Here is a 20,555-nt window from a genome sequence, read left to right as displayed (position 1 = left end):
ATGCTACAAAAGATTTAAATTTCATTAACTCAGTTAAAACTCTCAATCTTAGCTACGATAATAGTTGTTTGTATTATTTTCCTAGACTAAACCTCTAGCCTACCTCTAACCCTAATTTAAATATTAATGCTTTTAAAAATTGTAGGCTACTATTCATGCCATATGCACGTTAAAACAACAACAACAACAACAACAAAAAAAAAACTAAAAAACCCAACACCACAGCTATAAACCAATTATATCTTTATTGTAATTGAGTGATGGTAGAGCTTTCGACTACTAACCCGAAAGTCTCGGGTTCAAATCTTGAGTGCTGACCACACTATCCCCTTGTCTTTGGAACAGATGAACCCGGGAATCGGGAACTGGAAATGGTGATGATGAAAATTGTACTTAGATGATAGATATTAGAAGTCTAGGTCCATTCAAAATTTGAAAACATAAAGCAAGCTTTTGTTTTGGGGTTTCTAACTCCCCTTACCTCCAACATCCCCTTCAGTGTTTCTTCCAGACTTTTTTCTCCAGGGGGGCACTTGAAATTTTCGGGGGGGGGGGGGGCGGTAAACTTTCTTCGGGGGGGGGGGGGGGGCGGACACTGTTAAAAGTATATATTTTCTATGTAAATTATATAAATTTCATTTCGTTCGGGGGGGGGGGGCGGTAAAAAAATTTCGGGGTGGCTTCGACCCCCCCCCCCCCCCCCCCCCCCGAAGAGATGCCTGGAAGAAACTCTGATCTCCTTCATACGCGAGTATATGCGTCCAAGATTAAAGCAGAATCTACTCTAGCATTGCATGCTGAAGAACACTTTTGGCTAAATTATTATAAATATTAATTTAGCATGCATCCATTCAATTATCTGGCAATGCCGCTCTAAGGGAAATTCCCAATAAGATCTCACAGACTAGAGGTTACTAAAGTGGTAATCTAGAACCTAGTCAACCTAGATCTAGATCGCTAGATCAGCCCAGTCCTGAACTAGATCTAGATCTAGATCTAGTATAGACCCAGATCTAAAATATTCTAAATACTATTTTACACTAAACATAAGTAAACATAGAATCTAGATTTAGAATCCATTTACTAATTATTATATTATTAGTGTTATTATTTTGGCCCATTTTCTGAGGTAAAACTAGATCTAGATCTACAATTTATTTTTAGAAAATGAAAAACAAAAATTAATTTTGTCTTTTGTGTGACTTTTTATAAATATAAAGGATGATAGCATAGACTAAAGAGACCTAGTCATGTACACTCATACTCATACAATTCACAGTTTATTTGAATTTATACACACTTACAGAGACATACAGTCCTACATGCTAGTACCCTAGGGGGTCATCCATTTTAATTTAACCCTCTTAAGACGTAGCTTTTTTAGAGAGCCGGTGCTAAGAAGACGGAGCCTACTTTCAAGTTTTGCACTTGCATCACAAAAAAATTTTGAAAAAAATAAACTAATTATTTTACATGCATAAAAATATATATTATTTATTAGGAAATTGAATGAGCTAATATGATTTTTATAAATCTAATAAAAATCTCAACATATATATATGTGAGCTTTCTGATTTGCATAATTTATGCACGAAAAAAATTTGACGGCACTAAATTACAGTAAATTTGTATAAAAATACGTTTTTTCTCTCTGTAATGCTAATCTAAATAATACACAAACATCTATTCAATAATCTGAACTAATTTACTAATTATTATTTCTACATTAGAATTTCTAAGTATATTTTTAGTATATTTTGATGACTGGACTGTTGGACATAAAAAAATTTACGATAGGACTCACGGCACTAAAAAAATCGATAAAAAACAAAAACATGAGGCAAACTTTCAATGGAAGTCGCCATTGAAGTGCTAGATATGTACTATAACAGTTAGAAGCAATCTGATTGGCTGATATGATACTAGAAAGCCAATCGTGTGGCTTCTACTATCACGGCTGAGACCCGGCCGATAGATCGGCCGGTCGTCTTTTTGGCTATAAAACCGGCGGCCGATAGATCGGCCCGGGCGTCTCAAGAGGGTTAATTTATGACATCCACAAAAATTTGAGATTTTAGACCCCCCCCCCCTCCCCCCTGTCCACATGCATCCACTTTTGACGAACCCCCCCCCCCCCCCCCCCCCCCCGATTGTGGACATTCACAAAAATTTAGTACTTTAGTACACCTCTCAAAACATGCTGCAAAATTACTAATTCATTTACATGCAATGTGTACATTAACTATAATTAACTAATAATGTAAATTAGGGATTTGATATTTTCGGTAACATCTATTACTAGACTTAAATAATAATTGTGAATTAAACTTTTCCAAGGTGTTCGTAAGTCAATGGCGTGTAAATTTACCAAGTGAATGTGCTAAGACTATCTAAAATTGTTCTTTATTGAAAGAGTAATTGCACATGGACGCTGTTGATTTTATGTTTTTTTTACCCACTATTGGTTAAAAAGAGTCAGAGATTATAGGCATTCATGCATTTTTTTTTTAATTGGAGATGCTGTAGACCGAACTTTTTTCTGTCATTTGTAGCTGTCTAGCTATCAATGACTACATGGGTTTGGGTAAATTCGGCTAATCAACATAGCATCATTATATTACTTTTACTCAACTTTACGCTGCATGTGTTTCCAAACAAACAGCATCTTCCCCTTTTTTGTTGTAGCGCTGACCGTTAGCCCTACACACCTGACCAGGAGATCTCATTATACACGCGCTGATATTTAAATATCTAAATGTAGCGTGGTTATTTTGAGTTCTTGACTTGAAAAAAAAATGACTTGATCTAGATCTACTTCATTTTAGGCTATGACACAAAATAATGATGTAGGCCATCTATGATTTTTTTACAATTGTTTGAAATGTTGAAAAATAACCTTGAAATACCATAAATTGTTTTAAAAAATTGCTGTGGTCACTGCCCCATCCCCTCCCGCTTGTAAAAAAAATCCTTTTTTTCTTAGGGACGACTCAAAATATCATCCATTAATATTACTCAGAATTAGTACATTTGTCTTAGCCACTTTTAGCTATTCTATTTGTATTGCATCATTCAATAGAATTTAATAGGAATATTGATTTACAAGTAGTCTATTACAAATTGCCACAAACAATTCTGGATCATTTAAATCAGGGGTCTCCAAACTTTTCAGTCCGAGGGCCGCATTAACTATCAAATTTCAGTTCGGGGGCCAGTTTCTTCCAGGCATGTCTTTGATTTTTCTGGGCAAAGTTCCTCAGCCATCACCAACAAACGTTTTTTTTCCGTGAACAAAATGATCTCCGCGGGCCGGATGAGAGGGCCTCGCGGGCCGCATCCGGCCCGCGGGCCGTAGTTTGGAGACCCCTGATTTAAATTAATGTTTTGAAGTTTAGCCTATACAACATAAATATATAAATTAACACAAAAATAAAAATAGAGAGCAAGACCTACTTATGTGGAAATACAAAAAAAAAGTCACAACATCATAAAAGAATAAAGAATACATTTTAAATTAATATTTTGTAACTAAATTAACAAATTTGATGCCAGTTCTGAATAGCGTTCCTGGCTACAAGTCATGATATTTTCTTTGAAGGCTGGCAAACACAAAAGTACCAAAAATACTACTTATCTATATAGTTTATCTGCTTATTTTTAACAGCATACTATACCAGCCATCATCATTTAAAAAAATACTTATGTTGAGTTTTTTAGTGTAAAGCTATGATAATTATTGTTATAGGCCTAAAGATTTCTATGTTTTGCAAGTAACTAAAAAATAATTAGTGTCTATTAGGTGTTTGACAAAAGATTTTTTTTATCAACTGTAAATTCAATTTGTTATATCCTTTCTTTTAATAAAAAGTACAATACTGTATTGTGACAATTAAATGCATGTTTTATACTATTTGAGTTAAATATTTAATTGAGGTCTTTTATAATTTCAGTGTCTAATGGATCTTTTAGAATCATCACTTTATTCAAAAGAAATAGTTAGGATTGGAACATATCTAGGCTGGCCTGGTCAAGACATACAATGTAAACCAACAAAACCTAGTGTGTTAGACTTGGCGAAAGCTGGATTTTTATACACTGGCCAGAGAGATGAGGTACGATGCTTTGTATGTAATCTTAAAGTTGAAGACTGGGAACGGTATCAAGATCCACGTATTGTCCATACCACCAGAAGTCCTCACTGTCCATTTATGTTGAATGCTGAAAGTAATAATGCACCTGTTCTCATACCAAGTGACAAAGAATATAAAATGATTAAATTAATGTTAAGAGAAGCTGGAAGGCGTGTATCATCGTCGGCAAACGGATCTCCTTATCCATCTTCTTCACTAATTTTGGACACGCTTAAAGCCATGTATGGTGATACCTTAACCTCTGCCTCCCACCCAAACAGCAGTCGCCAAAGCTCTACTAGCAGATCTTTATCCAATTCTCCAAGAGTTAATCACAAGCAAACTAAAAAAGATATGACAGCATCTTCAGGAAATAAAACCAGCTTTGTCCCCAGATCTTCACATTCATCTAATTCCCCACCACCCAGAAGAAGCAGCACTTCAGAGGCTCCACCCCAAGATAGTCCAGGCAGACCTAATTTCCAAAGGGCTAAGTCATGTGCCTATGATCCTCGATCTCAGAGAAATTCAGAAACTATCGCCAATCGTCAGACATCTACATCAAACCCTGGGATAGATTTCATGGAGTATCAAGATTCTGAGGAGGCTAGACTTAGAACTTTTTCAGGCTGGACTGGCATACGAGGTGCCCCACTACAGGAGTTTGCTCAAGCTGGCTTTATTTACATTGGATCTGCTGACAGAGTTCAGTGTGTGTTTTGTAAGGGAATTTTGCGCAACTGGAATGATAACGATAACCCTTTAGAAGAGCACCGTAAACATTTCCCTCAGTGTACATTTATTAAAGATATTTACAAAGCTATTGTTACTGGAAAACCCAAACACCCTAAATATGCTATGGATCAAGCTCGGCTGAGCTCATTTTCTAATTGGGATGTGAATCAAAATCCAAAGCCTGCTGACCTTGCTAAAGCTGGATTTTTTTATGTGGGTATGTACAGGTATATGAAATACTTAACTAATTGTTGATTGAGATTTAGTGTAGTTTAGGTTAAAGTAAAAAGAATTCTAATTGTATAATGAGATTGATGTTACCTGATTTATCACTTGTGAAATACTTAACTAATTATTGATTGAGATTTAGTGTAGTTTAAGTTAAAGTAAAAAGAACTCTAATTGTATAATGAGATTGATGTTACCTGATTTATCACTTGTGATACAAACTATTGCAATAGTGTAAATATTATACTTGTTGATGTGGTTTCCTTTTCATTTACTTTAAAGATAACTAAAAAAAATTATATTTTAATTATTTTATTTTTAAACTCAATGTATCATGACTCAACTAATTTTTTTACAAACTGTGTTCCCCTTTAAAACCTACATACTAGCAAGTATAATTCGTTAAAAAATTTTCAGTTGAAAGCTTTTAAAATATACGTTAAGTAAATAGTAAAGTAATGCACATTTAAAAATTATTTTTATTCTCTGAGTATACTGTATTATCATTTTTGTCAAACCAGGCCATGGTGATAGTGTTAAATGTTTCTATTGTGATGGTGGCCTGCGAAATTGGGAACCTAATGATGATCCTTGGAGGGAACATGCCCGCTGGTTTCCCAGATGCTCTTATGTAAAGCAGTCTAAAGGCCAAGCCTTCATTGAGAATGTACTGAAAGATATTAACCTTACTGTAAGTATCCATTTGCATGCGTGTAAAATATTAAAGGTTGGGAATTTCATTACTCCATCAAGTTAATAGATATTCTTGTGTTGCCATAGTTGCTGTGTGATGGAGAACATTTATACTAACCTAAAGATATAGAGACATGTTAATGCAAATCTAATTAGTCCTAATAATTTGTGGCTGAGTAAAAACATGTGGGGGGTGGTGTTGGCCATCTTATTTTTAGAAACAAGGTAACCTGTTTGAACTGCATAAATACGTAAAACAGTAGTTAATGATTCTGTTTTTTGTTTCCATTTCTAAGAGTTATTCTTTACTATTTATAGGACTATCAGACAGCCTCAGTAGATGAGACAGAATTAAAAATAGCCAGAGCTACAGGTATATAAATTTTTTTTAAATGTAAGTTTTATGAGTTATACATATGGGGGGGGGGGGGGGGAAATCCCATGACTGGTGTTCACTGAAGGGTTTTGTTTAGTTTTGGAACAGTCTATTTCTGACATGAGCTCTTCTCACATGTTCATTAAATGACCTAGTACCAAACTGTGCAGTCCTGGGTACTGGTTATTTGGTGAAGTCAGTCATCATTCATAGTCAGGAGGACAGTCTAGTCTACTGTAGAAAAAAAAATGGCTTACAATTCAACTCACTCCTGTGACTGTTGTAACAACATGCATTCCTATGTGAAACGGTCTTGTTGCTGTAGTGATTCCCTAGATGCTGAGTTAGCTTTACTTGGTTATCATGATAGTGATTTTTTCTATGATTCTTTGTTTGAAGCGTGTAAAAAAAGTAAGTTGCTTTTTATAAGCTTTTATTTAGTTCACAATGTGAGATTTTGTTCAAACTTTCCAGATGTGCCCATCTCTGATAACACAGGCATACCTCTTTTTAAATCTCTAATTAGTTATTAAAATTAAAAGAAGACTAAATTTAAAATAAAAGTGGAGATAACAAGATTAAATATTAGCGATTGCTTAATTAGTTGGCTGTCAATTTAAACTGTTTTTTCATGGGTGATTTTGTGCCTGAGTGTCAACCAGACTGAGAAAGGGCAAATAGTTGTCTTTTAGAGATTGCAAATATATTAGTCGTATCCTACGTGTCAACTTTATTTCAAACAAATGACTAAAAATTTGAAAATGAAACAAGTAGGGGGGGGGCATATAAAGACCTTTATAATAGGCTTTTATTTAAATGCACTGAAAATAAAGAAATAAAACTAATTTGCTTTCTTTAATTAGAGCATATGGAGGCTAAAATATGTAAGCATTCTCATGAGTGACCAATCTTATTTTCTTTCCAGTGCATTTTAAAGCTGGTTACTAAAAATGTTTTTACTTTTAAAATAAAATTGTATTGCTTAAATTCAACTAGCAGGCCTTGGTAGAGTAACAAGAAATACATTTAAATGTTTTAAAATGATCTTGCTTGATTATTGAATAATTTTAAAAAGTGTAAACAATTTTATTCCAGGTCAGCGTGATATTGATCCAAGGGAGGTAACAGCCAGAATGGACAGTCCAATAGTGAAAGCTGTACTGCGCATGGACATTCCCAAAGAGAGGGTTAAAAAAGCTATAAGGAATAGACTAGCAGAAAATGGTAATTTATCAATGACTTCAAATACATATAGATGTTAGTGAAGTAAGAGTTGAGCTCTAGTTACATCGCACCCTCTTTTTCTGAAGTCTATAATAAATCACTGATTTAAAAGTTAACATTTTATTTTTATTTTAAAAACCTGTTCTGTATTGTTTTTTAAATGTTAACACAACTTAGCTCACCATAAAAAATTGTGCTGTTAATACATTGACAGGTGAGGATTTCAATAGTGCAGAAGCTCTCCTTGAGGCTGTATTTAGCCATAGTTCTAGTCCAGACCATCTGAATGAAAGTCCCACTACTGAAGTTAAAAGTGGTAAAGACTTGGAGCCAGAAAATGGAAGTTTACATTCAGGTGGATCTGAGAATCAAGGTACATCAATACTTTTCTTTTGCAGTGTATATAAGTACTACTTTTCACACAAAAATAAGTTATATACACCTGATTGAGCTAATTTGTTTTAGAAAATAAATTTTTTGCTACTGTTTAATCAATGTGTTTAATCCACTTCAGATTCTATGAGGTTGATGGAGGAGAACAGACTTCTGAAGGAACAGCGCCAGTGTAAAATCTGTATGGACGAGGAAGTTTGTGTTGTGTTTCTACCCTGTGGCCATCTAGTTTGCTGTTCTACATGTGCACCTGCCCTGACATCATGCCCGATTTGCCGTGCTAAAATCAGAGGGACTGTACGCACCTATATATCTTAAGAAACAAATGACATGAAACAGATGTTTGAGAAAATTACATTTTAACAACTATCAGGAAGACATATCTCGAATAAATTTTCAAACAGCAATATGTTAATGACCTTTTTGTAACTTTTGTTAAGAAATTTGCATTAAATTTTATTTGTTGTGCACATTTTTTAATTTTATTAAAAGCGAAATTTGAAGACTTAAAATTTTTATACATTTAGTATAAAATGTTTTCTCAGTTGCAGTGTTAAGTTAGATTTTACAACTGTTGTTCAAAGCTTTTGAATTGCAGGAATTAGATTTTGTTTATCATTAACTCCATTAGTGTAATTTTTAATTTTTTTGTTTGGTATTTACTTTTTTCTTTACTTAAAATTGTTTGATGTCCATTGTTCATTTTACCTATATACATATGGTGTTTACTGAAGCTTGAATACAGGTTGAACTTTTTTCCATTCAAATAAACCCACATACACTTTGTTCTGAAACTTTGTAGATGTCTTCAACAGATTTTTTGTGACAGCTGTATTCAAATTTTGAATTTAAAAATACTGTTTTCAAATCCCTTTAGTAATGTTTACTGCTATTTTTTCTTTTAAAGCTTTTGTCGTAGTGTTCACAAGTTAGATTATTCCATAAATTAGTTGTGTTCAGAAGTTAGATACTTTATACAACTTAACATTGCAATTGTCTTTTTTTGCCATGTGATAGAAAGCTTTTAAACATGATTTTTCTATGTATTTTACATAAATTTTTATTGTTGCAAAGAATAAAGTTATTAAACTAATGCTCTTTTTTTTTTTACTTTCTCACATACGAAATTTAAAGTATTGTAATTTGTGCAAAAAAAAAAGATTTTTGCAAATCCAGATGTTTTACACCTCCCTGAGTAGGAAAAACATCGTTTTGCAATCTTGTGTGTGTGTCTGTCAACATAACTTGAGATAATCAGAAGTGGAACTTATTCTACTTTCAATTTTTCAAAAGCCTATAGCTTGAGTATTATTAGCTTTAAACATATTGTACCATATTTACATAACTTCTTGTGACTTTTTATTTACCCTTCTCCCATACATAATATACAGCGACCCATGCTCTATTTATATTACAAATAGTTGGTTTATACAGAGTGGTGCATTATGTTTAAAGATAATCATTTTTATTTTATTCGGCCTACATGTATAAAAGCTTCATCTGATACTATAGGGACGGTTGTTACATTTTTTATTAGTATTATTCAACAAATTTAATTTGTATCCGTCTCATTCTGTTGCAACTGGGCACGCCAAAACATTTCAAAATGCAATCTTTAACTTTAAATGTTTTTCATGTTTTCTTATTCTAATAATTCTAATCTAAATTTAGATGGGTTAGCTGAGCCTAAGTTTGAAGTCTTGAGTAGCCTATATGTTAAATGGCCAGGTTATTTAGCGCCCTAGGCAAAACTTATTAAAACGCCCCCCCCCCCCCCTTTCACATAGATTAATTAATGAAACCTATGTATAAGAAAACAATTAAAAGTGGCATATTAATTTACTATCAATTGCATACACGTTATAAGTAGACATCAAAATCAAATTTTACTTGCCTCCTTCGTCGCAAAAGTTTGTACTTATTCCTTCAATTCCAGTTTGCAAGTGTAATCACATTCTATTGAAATTGTTGCTAAGTCCACAAGACTACTTTGTACTTAAAGACATAGCCCCCCCCCCCCCTCCCCTTAGAAAATTTCAAATGAACGTACTAATAATAAGTATGTACATGATTATCATATATGTTATACAAAATTTTAAAGGATAAACAGTAAAAGGGGTTAAGGTAAATGTTGGAATCCGGATGGGGGGGGGGGGGGTGTACAAAAATTCGTTTAAGAGGTGTGTAGATCGTGTCCTAATTGAAGAGTTGTCCTTTTAATTTTTCTTTTTTAAAATTTGAGATTGTCTCCTATTGTGTTGTTTTTGCTTGGCAATTTCTAATGGGACTTCTATGATGCTTTTCACTAATGCTGTGTTTTCTTGGGGAAAACTTCCTGTTCGATCAAGTCTCTGACGCTTACAACTAGCTTCATGCCGACGAAAGAACTCCATATCTTTTTTTATTTGTTCCTAATGATTTGTCTCAAAATGCCGTTTTAGCTCTGAAAGCTTCATAGACTAGACTCATGACTAAGAGCAACGTTGCACAATACGCGTTGTTTATTTTTTTATTCCATTTCCATTGTGATGTTAGTAAAGCCGAATTTCAGATATTCTTCTAAATATTTTTTTTTCATGGCTAGGGTTTAGTCTACCAGTTTGGGAACCCATGGTCTAAAAAAAGAATGATTATGGCTGCTGAGACCACGAATTGCTTCCCTTCAGAGTCAGTATATTTATAAGTTATCGTTCTTGACTCTAAAAATAGAAACCCGGACGTAAACATCTTTTTTTTTGGATATTTTTTTTTTGGTAAACAAAAATACTAAAATACAAATAGAAATCTACTAATAGACTGGGAAAGAGCAACATTCCTTAGCTGAAGTAACTAAGTACTAGATTCTAGATCTAGTCTAGTAAGTAGGCAATGCTAGAGTCTTTTTATTTACAAAAAAATCCGTGACAGTTATTAGAACTCTAGATTCTAGACTAGACACCAGTCGTTTGTTCTAAAATCTAAACTAAAATAAATTTAATCAATCCGGCCGGGCCTGGCCAAGTTTTTAATTTCTTTTTTATTTTGGAGCAACACCAACCTGAACTCACTGTGAGTGTACAGTGTACTGGAGTGAGTAGAGTTGCGAACTTGGGATAAATATTAATTATTACACTTATACCTAGATCTAGAACTAGTGAAGTCTAGCATCTAGAGATTCTAGATAATACTAGATTATACTTATAGATATTAGGGAGGCTCACTAACTTAAAAGCGTCCTTGGTTGCTAACCAGAACATGGCGTAAGGATCGGACCATGACTTCCGGCGAGTTTTTCGACTTAGTTCCAGAGACCTTCTTAGAATTACTTTTAAAAATGTTTATCACGAGTAAAATGGCGGGTTTTCACGTTATAAAAACATGCTATAGGTGGCAAGGCTAAATATGCCAGAAAAGCATTTTCAGAAATTGCTTTGGGGAATGTAGGCTAAATTTAAAGTCGGTGTCATTCAAAATAATTTAACTTTTTAAATATAGATCTCCCTCTCACAAAATTGATTTCCAAAGTAAAGCATTATTAGTTTTATCATTCTATGAAAAAATAAATCAAATATCTTCAACACTTTTTTTTATAAGATGTGTCCAAAAAATGACAACCAAATTTTTTTATTTTTTTTGACCACGTGACCGCTATTTGAATGGATACGTTTACCTGGCATGGTTTTTTATTTTGCTCTTTTGTTCAATAAAAAATGTTATAAAATTAAAGAAATAAAAGAATTCAAACATCACTTCTGTCTTGTCTTTTTTAAAATTCTTTTCTGATGACATTCTCTTAAATTTTTTCCCTCTATAAATATATCCCGACGATAGACGGGCCAATTCTACTTTTAGGAACTCTCTTGTAAAAAAAAATTAGATCTATTTCACGGTCAATTAAAAAGTTAAACCCTTCAGCTTTTAAGCAGGTTGTCATGGATGGATCCCTCATACCATAGCTGTGAGTGACCAAAAAATTTAAAATTCAATAATTTAGTCTAAAACTTGCAACAACTCCCAAAATTAGTGCCTAGTGGATAAAGTATGGACGTTTTTTATTTAGTTGTCATGTTTAAGTTGAAAATTGAGTACATTTCAAATTTACTAAGAAAATCTAATAGATATTAGTAAAGTAGATAGATATCTATGTAATCTAGACTATGTAGTATGTCTCTAGTCTAGACTGTGACTCACAGCCTAGGCCCTGCCCTAGGGGCAAGTGCCAAGTAGGGGCAGCCTGGAGCTGACAACTACAACGACTACAGTGGTACTTGACTCTAGAGATCTATCTATTATTGTCATAGTCAGTAGACTAGAAGATAGATCTAGATGTGTATGAAGACATTGTACTTGTACTGAATAACTTATAGTATAGTCCTGTAGATTTATGGTTGATAGATCTGATATATATTATATATAGATCTATCTAGATCTAGAACTATTTTAGATTAGTAAGTAGTAAGTAAGTAGGCCTAATAATTTTACTAATAAATAATTATTCTTTGACAATAGATATAATTTTAGGTATTCTATCGCTTTAGGTGTGTAAAATCGCCCGCGACTAGTAATGTGAAAAACAGGTAACTCCTTAAATTTTAATAATTATTTCACATTTTTAGGAGGATTTATATTTTGAAATTTACAAAAAAGTTTCAAAATTTCATTTATGTACCTGTTTTTAAACAATTGTATTAAAACTTTTCAGTAATTAATGAAGACGAGCGACGTTTTCATCAGATGCAACCATGCTCATTTACTATAGCAGCCAACTTGTTTAAGTTTTTTTTGGTAAACCTATAGCTGGAGATTCAGGGGAAGCCACTCTATTTTACAAATGACTGCTGTTTATATAGCAAATCTTGCTCGCAAATACTGCTGTTTAATTAATACTAATAGTTTCGCTGTCTGTCTATCTATCTGTCTATGTAACTGACAAGAACGCTCTAGAGAAAACACAAGCAATTTAAAAACTTTCACAGTGAAACGAAAACGAAAACGAAATATGACGTCGTATTGAGCATAGAGTAGAAAATAATATCAAAGCATAGAGTAGAAAATAATATCAAGCCGGAGAATGCCCACAGTAATATGACGTCATTGATTCTCGAGTAAACATTGAATAAAAAGGAAATTTTGTCTAATCTAAGTGGTTTGCATGAAGAGTTTCTTTCATTCAATTCTTCGGGTAGGGGCGAAGCCCCACCCCCGCGTAAGAACGTCTGAGCCCCTCCCCCCTTCCCAACTCAAAAGAAATTTCTTCATCGATACTCTATAATAAAATTACCGCCTAATTAATGTGTCTAATCTAAAAAGTGGTTTTCTTGCAATTTCTTTAATGCAATTCTTCGGGTAGTGGCTAAGCGCGACACCAGTGTTTCTTTCAGACTTTTTCCTCCCCGGAGGGGGGAACTTTTTCTAATCTTAAAAGTGTTTAGCGTGCAGTTTTTTTTTTCAAGCATCTCTTCCGGTAGGGGCGAAGCCACGCCCAGATTCTTCCTTTAGTTTGTATGATCTACAAATGCGACCAGTGTTTCTTTCAGACTTTTTCCTCCCCGGAGAGGGGTGGGGGTACTTGAAATTTTCGGGGGCGGGGGTAGAATTTTCTGGGAGGGGGCGGACACTGGAAAAAGTATATAATTATATTTCGTTGAATGGGACGGTAGACATGTTTTGGGGTGTGTGGGAGGGGGGGGGGGCGGAGCCCCCTCCTCCCAAGTAGAGTTGCCTGAAAGAAACTCTAAATGCAACTTTTGTCATGAATGAGATTAGGTGCATGGTTTAGGGATATGCCTATGACTATATTTTGTATAAATTAAAGTACCGAGAAAATAGACAGCACTATCAACCTAGAGCCGGTTGTATCCTTCCTCAACGGGCCATTTATCTCGTGTTAATATATTGATATATTTAGCCATTGATTTTGGTTTATTATTTAGTTAATTATAATATTTGACACAAATATATCATAATATACCTCTATTAAAGCCTTGACAATGAGGTAACTGTTTCGTACATTACTAGCCGCCGATTTTACGCACCTAAAACAATAGATTACCTAATTTTAAAACTTGGTCTACGATTAGTAAATCATTATAGTCATTAGATATCTAAAATCTAGATTCTAGATCTACCTGATGACTCAGTGAGCATTATATTAAATTTTTTTAAAAGACCTCAACATTTATGAGATAGTACACAGGAAAAGCACATTTAATATGTTCAGTATTTATATTAAGATGTATAGGATTATATTTGATTATAATTATATGTTCTCCAAATTTATTACATTGTGTTTATCCAATAAAAGGTTATGAACATTAAATTATTGATTATCGGTACAGTACATAAGCATTACAAAATTAACCTGTTTTTAGTCATGAAAGCAAAACTGTTTTCTTTATTTTTATAGGCAGTGACTCTTTCAAACAAGAATTTAAAAATTCAGGTAGCCAAGTAAAGGTCTTTTTCTGTCAATCACTCACCACAATGCCCTTTTATAAAAGGGCAAGGGAGACTGAATTAACAATCATGATCAGAATTTATGGGTAAGCTAGTTTTAGAATAAAAAATATTTGTCTTATTGCTTTCTCGTATATACGAAGTATAGAGAAAGTCTTGTAATCGTGCAAAAAAAAAATCAAGAATTTAGCAAATCTTGACGTTTTATATTAACTATGGTATAATCTTAATTGGTATGTAGGCTTATATGGGCAACTGTACAAAGAAACTCTTTTAAAGACCACTAAAAAAAAAAAGATGAAAGAGATCACCATTGTGAGGTTAAAAAAACATAAAGATGAGGATTTTTTCCATCTGTATAATGAGGGCTAATGCATTTGTGAAAAGAACACAACTACATAAAAATAATAGTTATGTTTTTAGACCTCCTGGTCCATGGGACAGATGAAGTAGAGTTCACCATTTCTTTGATGACTCTGTCTACATGGTAGCTTAGTGAACATTCACATATTAAATTTCTTGGGTTTAAAATTTGATGTACTTAATAATGCAGACTGAATACTTATGTGTTAGTGTAAATAATAATTATAAATTCATCTAATACAAATATTTTATTTAAATGTATACTGCTCATTTTAAGAACAAACATTCCATATTTGACACATTAATATTTAGTATTCTTTACTATCTTTCTCATGTTAAATATGGCTTATAATTTGTGTGTTTATTAGCATATGTATGTGAACTATTTCTGTTACAATGTGCTGACAAAACCTTACATTTTGACCCCAGGAAATGTTTCATCCTATAACACTCACCACATCAGAATGGAAGACCCACCAAAAAAGAAGATGCACAAAGGGGAGTCATCCTTTCAAGCAGACACAGGAAGTGAGCTGATTGATGACTCCAAGGCCTTTGTGGAGCGCTTTGCCGTGCTCTTCAACAGTTCCAGTTTCAGTGATGTCCATCTGCGAGTTGGAGAGCAGAGCTTTTACGCTCACAGATTTATCTTGGCTTCAGCTAGCAAAGTATTCGAGTGAGCTTTTAAAATAATCATTGCCTGGGAGAAAATTTCTGAACAGCATACCAGGACACTAATCAGAGTTGTTTTGTTACTTTTTCTTTTTTCTCTTTATTTTAGAAGTAAAGTTTTAAAACTCCTTGGGGTAAATTTTTATATGCAGTAATATTTCCTTGGAAATTTTAAATTCCTACCTAAACTAATCTGGAAATACTTTGAATTGTTTGGGGAAACTATGCACCCTGTTTTAGGCAGAGTAAAAGAAGAAAAGAAGTTTGTCTTTGTTTTTGGAAGTCAAATACAGCTGACTACTCACAGTTTATTAAAATCTAGTCCAGTCTATTGTTGATACAGTGTAAATTGTAAAGCTACACTTTCTGATGTGGACATAGCCCTTGTATACATTGTGTGTATTACTAGTTATAAAAAAATAACATGGAAGTTTATGATAAAAGTTAAAAATGAATAAATTTCTGCATGCAGGGCGATGTTTGGAGACTCCTCAGCATGGGAAGAGAGCAGACAACAAGACATTCGGCTGGTGGAAGAGGAGGCATGCCAGGCTGTGTTCTATGATTTTCTAAGGTGAAAAAGTTGTTTTTTTCATAATGATACTATTATCTAGGAGTAAGTAAGTAAGTAAGTAAAGTTCCCTTTTCAGACCTGACGGCCAATAGGGCAAGTAAAGTAGAGTTCACTTGTTTCTGTGACCGTGGTATATGAAGAGATAGTGTGGTCAGCACTATGCCCAGCCGCCTTAACTTTCCCTAACATGAGTTAGGTACCCATCAGAATTGGGTGGACTCAGGGATGGTCTCTTGACTTGAACCTGGATTCGAACTCGAGACTTATGGGTTAGCAGTCCAGCTCTCTACCACTAGACCACTCTGTCCCTTTATCTAGGAGAGGACACTTAGAAATACATTAAATTTGTATTATCTGTATATTTTGAGATGATTTAACAAGATGTAAGATCTGTTGTAAACTCTAGTATTTACATTGGCGTTGTTAATTTTCAATGTAAATGGGCCAATAGTCACTTTATTAAGTTAATCTTGATGAAATAGATGGTCCTTTCTGACTTTATAATCATACGTTTTTTTATTGTGTTTATATTTCTCAGATATTTTTACTCAGCCAGTATCAACATGACCACAGATAAAGCACTTCCTCTCTTGCTGCTAGCTGATAAATACAATGTTCAGTCCCTCCGAAACGCTTGTGTGGACTACATGATGAAACATATTGAAGAGTTGCCAGATAAAAATAAAACTCTGACGTGGTTCGTACTAATTTATTTATAACGTTAGTCCCTGAATTGAAATCTGTAGGATAGCTCTGAGTACAACCCATTTCAATAGGCAGCTGGATGTAAATCTTAATCGCTTCATGCAGTGTTTAATACATGAAATCTGCAGCACTGCCTTGTGTATCAGATATGAGAGTATTTTACTTTTATCCTAATTGATCAATTTTACTGAGGAATCCAAACATGTTGTAAAGGTAGGCAATAATTTATCTAGCCATGCGAAATCTATGGTGTCCACCATAATTGTATACTAATTGTAATTAGTAATTGAACTAGACATTTTGGTAGAAATTGTGAGAAATAATATACACAGCATAACAATAGTTCACAGCATGAGTTTCCACAGGGGAGTTTACTCTCCCCACTTACACAGAAGTTTCAGTTTTAATCGACTTGACACATAAACTTAATGGTATGGTCCATGAACTTAATAACCATCCCATCATTTCCACAGGTACCATTACTCTAAACTAACAGGCCCAGAGAAGCTGAGAGACACCTGCAAAAATTTCATTGTGTCAAATTTTAGTGTTATCCTTGATGCGCCAGATTGGGTGGAGATGGAGAGGGAGGAGCTTGTTGATTTTATTGGCATGTCAGAGCTGTGTGTGGAGTCTGAGAAGAAACTTTGGGAAAAGGTGATTTACAATTATAGATGGTGTTGTTGTACATATATATTTTACTGTTGTACAAATACATGTTACTGTTGCACATATACATGTTGCTTTAGTAGATATACATTTTACTGTTGTACAAATACATGTTACTGTTGTATAAATACATGTTACTGTACAAATCTGTTGCTGTTGCACATATAGAAGTTGCTGTTGTACATATACATGTTGCTGTTGTACAAATACATGTTGCTGCTGTACAAATACATGTTGCATATGTACATATACATGTTGCTGTAATACATATACATGTTGTTGTTGTTGTACATATGTGTGATAATAATGGTTACCAGTGCATGATGCAGGTAATTTTTACCAAAGCCTGTTGCATATGAATATGCATGCAGTAGTTATACATATATATGATTTTACTATATAGGAAGATGACTTAACTGAACAAAACTGAATTTATTACATGTATAATTTGACCTGGTTATTTGCTCAAACAGAACAAGAGCCCTTTCAAAATATCCACATGGAAAAAAAATTCATTGAAATATTGTAGCATTATTTATTTTTTTAAATTATTCAGCATTGATAGACTTACATACACTAAAAAAAATTCCGGTGTTTAAATTTTATCCTCTAACGGTGGAGCATTGATAGACTTACATTCACTAAAAATAATTCAGTGTTTAAATTTTATCCACTAAAGGTGGAGCATTAATAGGCTTACACTAAAAATAATCCAGTGTTTAAATTCTATCCACTGAAGGTGGAGCAGTGGCTAATGGCAGACAACAACATGGAGTTCCGTAAGGACAATGTGGAAACCATTGTCCCCTGGCTGCGCTTCTGCAAGATGACCCCCACTGAACTGCTGACCATTGAGTCTTCTCCACTAATGCCTCAGTTTTCAGACATTCTAAAAGAGAAATTAGCCGCCGGTCAGTTCTTTCCCAAATACAAAAAAATAATCTTAATCTAAGAAATACATTTAATTGTTACTAAATTTAACTAGTTTTACATTAGGTAGTCATATTTTGTATTCCCAAAAACTGCTAGAAGTGTATAAATATAAGTTTTGTCACTGGATGAATACATGATGACTTACGTCAATACTTATTGTTCTTACAGCCTATAGGTTCCACTCACTGGCCAGTAATGGCATATTCCTACCATCTGAGCAAGTGCCATACAGGAACTACACCTCTCCTATGTATGGGATGAGGTTTTTGTTTGAACTCAAGAGCTATGCCAATATTCCAAAGATAGAGAGCAGAGTTTGTTTGTCTTGTCAAGTTCCTTATCTCCCCTGCCTAGAACCTGAGAACAAAAAGGTGAAATTAATGTCGGTCAAATTAATACACTACGTCTTTGTTGTTCTTTTGAAATTATTGCCTATATTACCACAGAGTTAAAATTCATGTCTGTAAAGTTAATACACTACATCTTATTTGTGTTTTTGAAATTATTGCCTATATTACCAATGAGGTAAAATTCATATCTGTAAAGTTAATACACTACATCTTATTTGTGCTTTTGAAATTTTTGCCTATATTACTAAAGAGGTAATATTTCTTACTGTATAACCAGATTAACCCCTCTCAAAATTTGATTCTAAAATTATTACATAAAAATAATGAACATTAGCTGTAATAATTAGATTTGCTGTCTTTTAACCTCTAAAATTAAAGTCCAAAGCTTTCTTGAGTTTTTAAATATTTTTTTATTAATCATAGGTAACCCACAATGCTCAGTTTCAAGTAAACTTCTACCCGAAAGGCCATTTTTCTACAATATCATTGTACGGTAACTTCATGGGACGGCAGAATGATAACGTGACACTGAAGATCTCTCGCCAGAACCTGCCCAGCACTTTTGGGTCAGCCACTGAGAGCAAGCCGTACCCTCCCATGCTGGTCGAAGCCACTCTACAGCTGTACAGCAAAAAGAAAGAGCTTCGTTTTGTCGGCCTGACGGTCAGCCAGAACCACGTCTTCACACACAAAACCCCAGAGCTGGTGGTGGAGAATGTGCTGGACCTGGCCAGGCTGAAGAGTGAAGATTCACCTTTCATCGTCGAAGGTTCACTCTCCGGAGCAGTGTTTATCAAGGTTCAGCAGGTAGGGGATCATCTGCTTCAAGAAGATTTTAACAAAGACTCTTCTGAAAGTCACATAGCTGCATAAATTATGGTCCAGAATTGTTTGTTCCATATTTGTAGTAGATTTGGTATCATTCTCCTTTATTCTGGAGAACATATGAACCCACTTGTGGAGAACTGAACATTTTATATTCACATTTAGCAACACAATCAAGAACTGTGTACAGTGGATTCAGTTATTGGTAAAGTAAAATAAATTGTATTCTCAAAAACATTTAAGTTATTTATCTTATAATGTTCAGGTGTTTTAAAATAAGTCTATAAAATCGTGAGTTACTGTAATACTTTCAAAAATGTGTATCTGTGTTGTGTATTCATTTAACTTGTTGCCACAAGTCTTTTTGCCTTGCAGTAGGTCTGTTGTGATACTTCTCACCTTATGGTTTTTTCTAACCCTGTACCAATTATTTTTTACTCCTTTTAAAAAGGATGTTGGCTATTTACATACTTTATTTGCTTTTTAAATAATAAATGTATCTTTACTAAAAATATTAATTAAATTATGAATTATGCTGTTATTCTTTGATCCATTTTTGATCATAAAAAATATTTTCTTTTTAATAGGCCTAGATATATATAAGAATACAAGGAATGAATCAAAAGTATATACAAGCAGTATGCTCTTCTATGATTTTTTTTTCTGCGAGCAGTACTTTTAAAAATTAAATGTATAGAAAGACTATTAGCAATCCTAAAAGAATATGGCTTAAAATGTATCTTTATCAAAATCATGTATACTCTCAAACTGAATTGTTAAATATTTAGCATTCGTACAACTAAAAGCACTGTTATTGAGCCTTTTTTTATTTTTGGACTTGCCTTTATGGGTTGTTTTTTTTTAACACTTTTATTCTGCTGTCCTTATTTTCTTTAACATGTGAATTTTTTGTTTTAAATTGCTTTTTTTTATTAAAAGTTGATGAACTTTTAAAGATCTACAAAATGTTAAACTGATCCTTCCAAAACATTTTTACTTTTAATCAACTTATAAATCTCTAATTTTATTTTGTGACATTGTATTTAAAAAAATCTTTTCTACTGGTAACATTTTACCAGCTTAAATTTTCCACGCAATGCCTTTTACATAAAAAATTCAGGAAATTCTTAAAGCATAAAGCAATATTACTTCATGCATTTATTATGGAATTTCTAACGACTTGATAAACTATTTATATTCTAGTCACAATTTTATGCCTATACTCTGCTGTTTCATTCTTGCCTGATTTA

The 20,555-nt window shown here is 33.6% G+C and overlaps 2 protein-coding genes across 5 annotated transcripts; both read left to right on the top strand.

The window, feature by feature from the left end:
• Positions 1-884: 884 nt before the first annotated feature.
• On the top strand, positions 885-8,872 carry LOC131938420 (baculoviral IAP repeat-containing protein 7). Of its 4 annotated transcripts, none has more exons than XM_059296439.1 (7): positions 885-922; positions 3,951-5,082; positions 5,615-5,784; positions 6,105-6,159; positions 7,258-7,386; positions 7,601-7,759; positions 7,901-8,872. In XM_059296439.1, the coding sequence occupies exons 2-7, from the start codon at positions 3,957-3,959 to the stop codon at positions 8,095-8,097; spliced, it is 1,836 nt and encodes a 611-aa protein (XP_059152422.1). In that variant the 5' UTR covers positions 885-922; positions 3,951-3,956; the 3' UTR covers positions 8,098-8,872. The 4 variants fall into 4 exon arrangements, with proteins under 4 accessions (XP_059152422.1, XP_059152423.1, XP_059152421.1 ...); XM_059296440.1 differs by having other exon boundaries at positions 900-910; XM_059296438.1 differs by lacking the exon at positions 885-922 and adding an exon at positions 932-1,050.
• Positions 8,873-10,547: 1,675 nt separating this feature from the next.
• LOC131938437 (BTB/POZ domain-containing protein 17) lies at positions 10,548-19,998 on the top strand. Its single transcript, XM_059296463.1, has 9 exons — positions 10,548-10,636; positions 14,165-14,300; positions 15,007-15,253; positions 15,722-15,823; positions 16,362-16,520; positions 17,002-17,185; positions 17,937-18,108; positions 18,299-18,501; positions 18,904-19,998. Exons 2-9 carry the CDS (start codon positions 14,297-14,299, stop codon positions 19,351-19,353), a joined length of 1,521 nt encoding a protein of 506 aa, XP_059152446.1. The 5' UTR covers positions 10,548-10,636; positions 14,165-14,296; the 3' UTR covers positions 19,354-19,998.
• The last annotated feature ends 557 nt before the right edge of the window (positions 19,999-20,555 follow it).

The sequence above is a fragment of the Physella acuta genome, unplaced genomic scaffold (assembly GCF_028476545.2).
Source record: "Physella acuta isolate Inbredline_101_S28 unplaced genomic scaffold, ASM2847654v3 ptg000243l, whole genome shotgun sequence".
Taxonomy (NCBI): domain Eukaryota; kingdom Metazoa; phylum Mollusca; class Gastropoda; family Physidae; genus Physella; species Physella acuta.
Note: the sequence above shows the minus strand (reverse complement) of the source record. Positions and strands in the feature narration are given on the sequence as shown.

Excerpts from the sequence above, each read along its gene's own strand:
- LOC131938420 (XM_059296439.1), top strand. The coding sequence starts at position 3,957 with ATGGATCTTTTAGAATCATCACTTTATTCAAAAGAAATAGTTAGGATT. Across the intron at positions 5,083-5,614 it reads AGCTGGATTTTTTTATGTGG|GCCATGGTGATAGTGTTAAA; the intron begins GTATGTACAGGT and ends TTGTCAAACCAG. Across the intron at positions 5,785-6,104 it reads TGAAAGATATTAACCTTACT|GACTATCAGACAGCCTCAGT; the intron begins GTAAGTATCCAT and ends TACTATTTATAG.
- LOC131938437 (XM_059296463.1), top strand. Across the intron at positions 15,254-15,721 it reads TCAGCTAGCAAAGTATTCGA|GGCGATGTTTGGAGACTCCT; the intron begins GTGAGCTTTTAA and ends TTCTGCATGCAG. Across the intron at positions 15,824-16,361 it reads GTGTTCTATGATTTTCTAAG|ATATTTTTACTCAGCCAGTA; the intron begins GTGAAAAAGTTG and ends TATATTTCTCAG.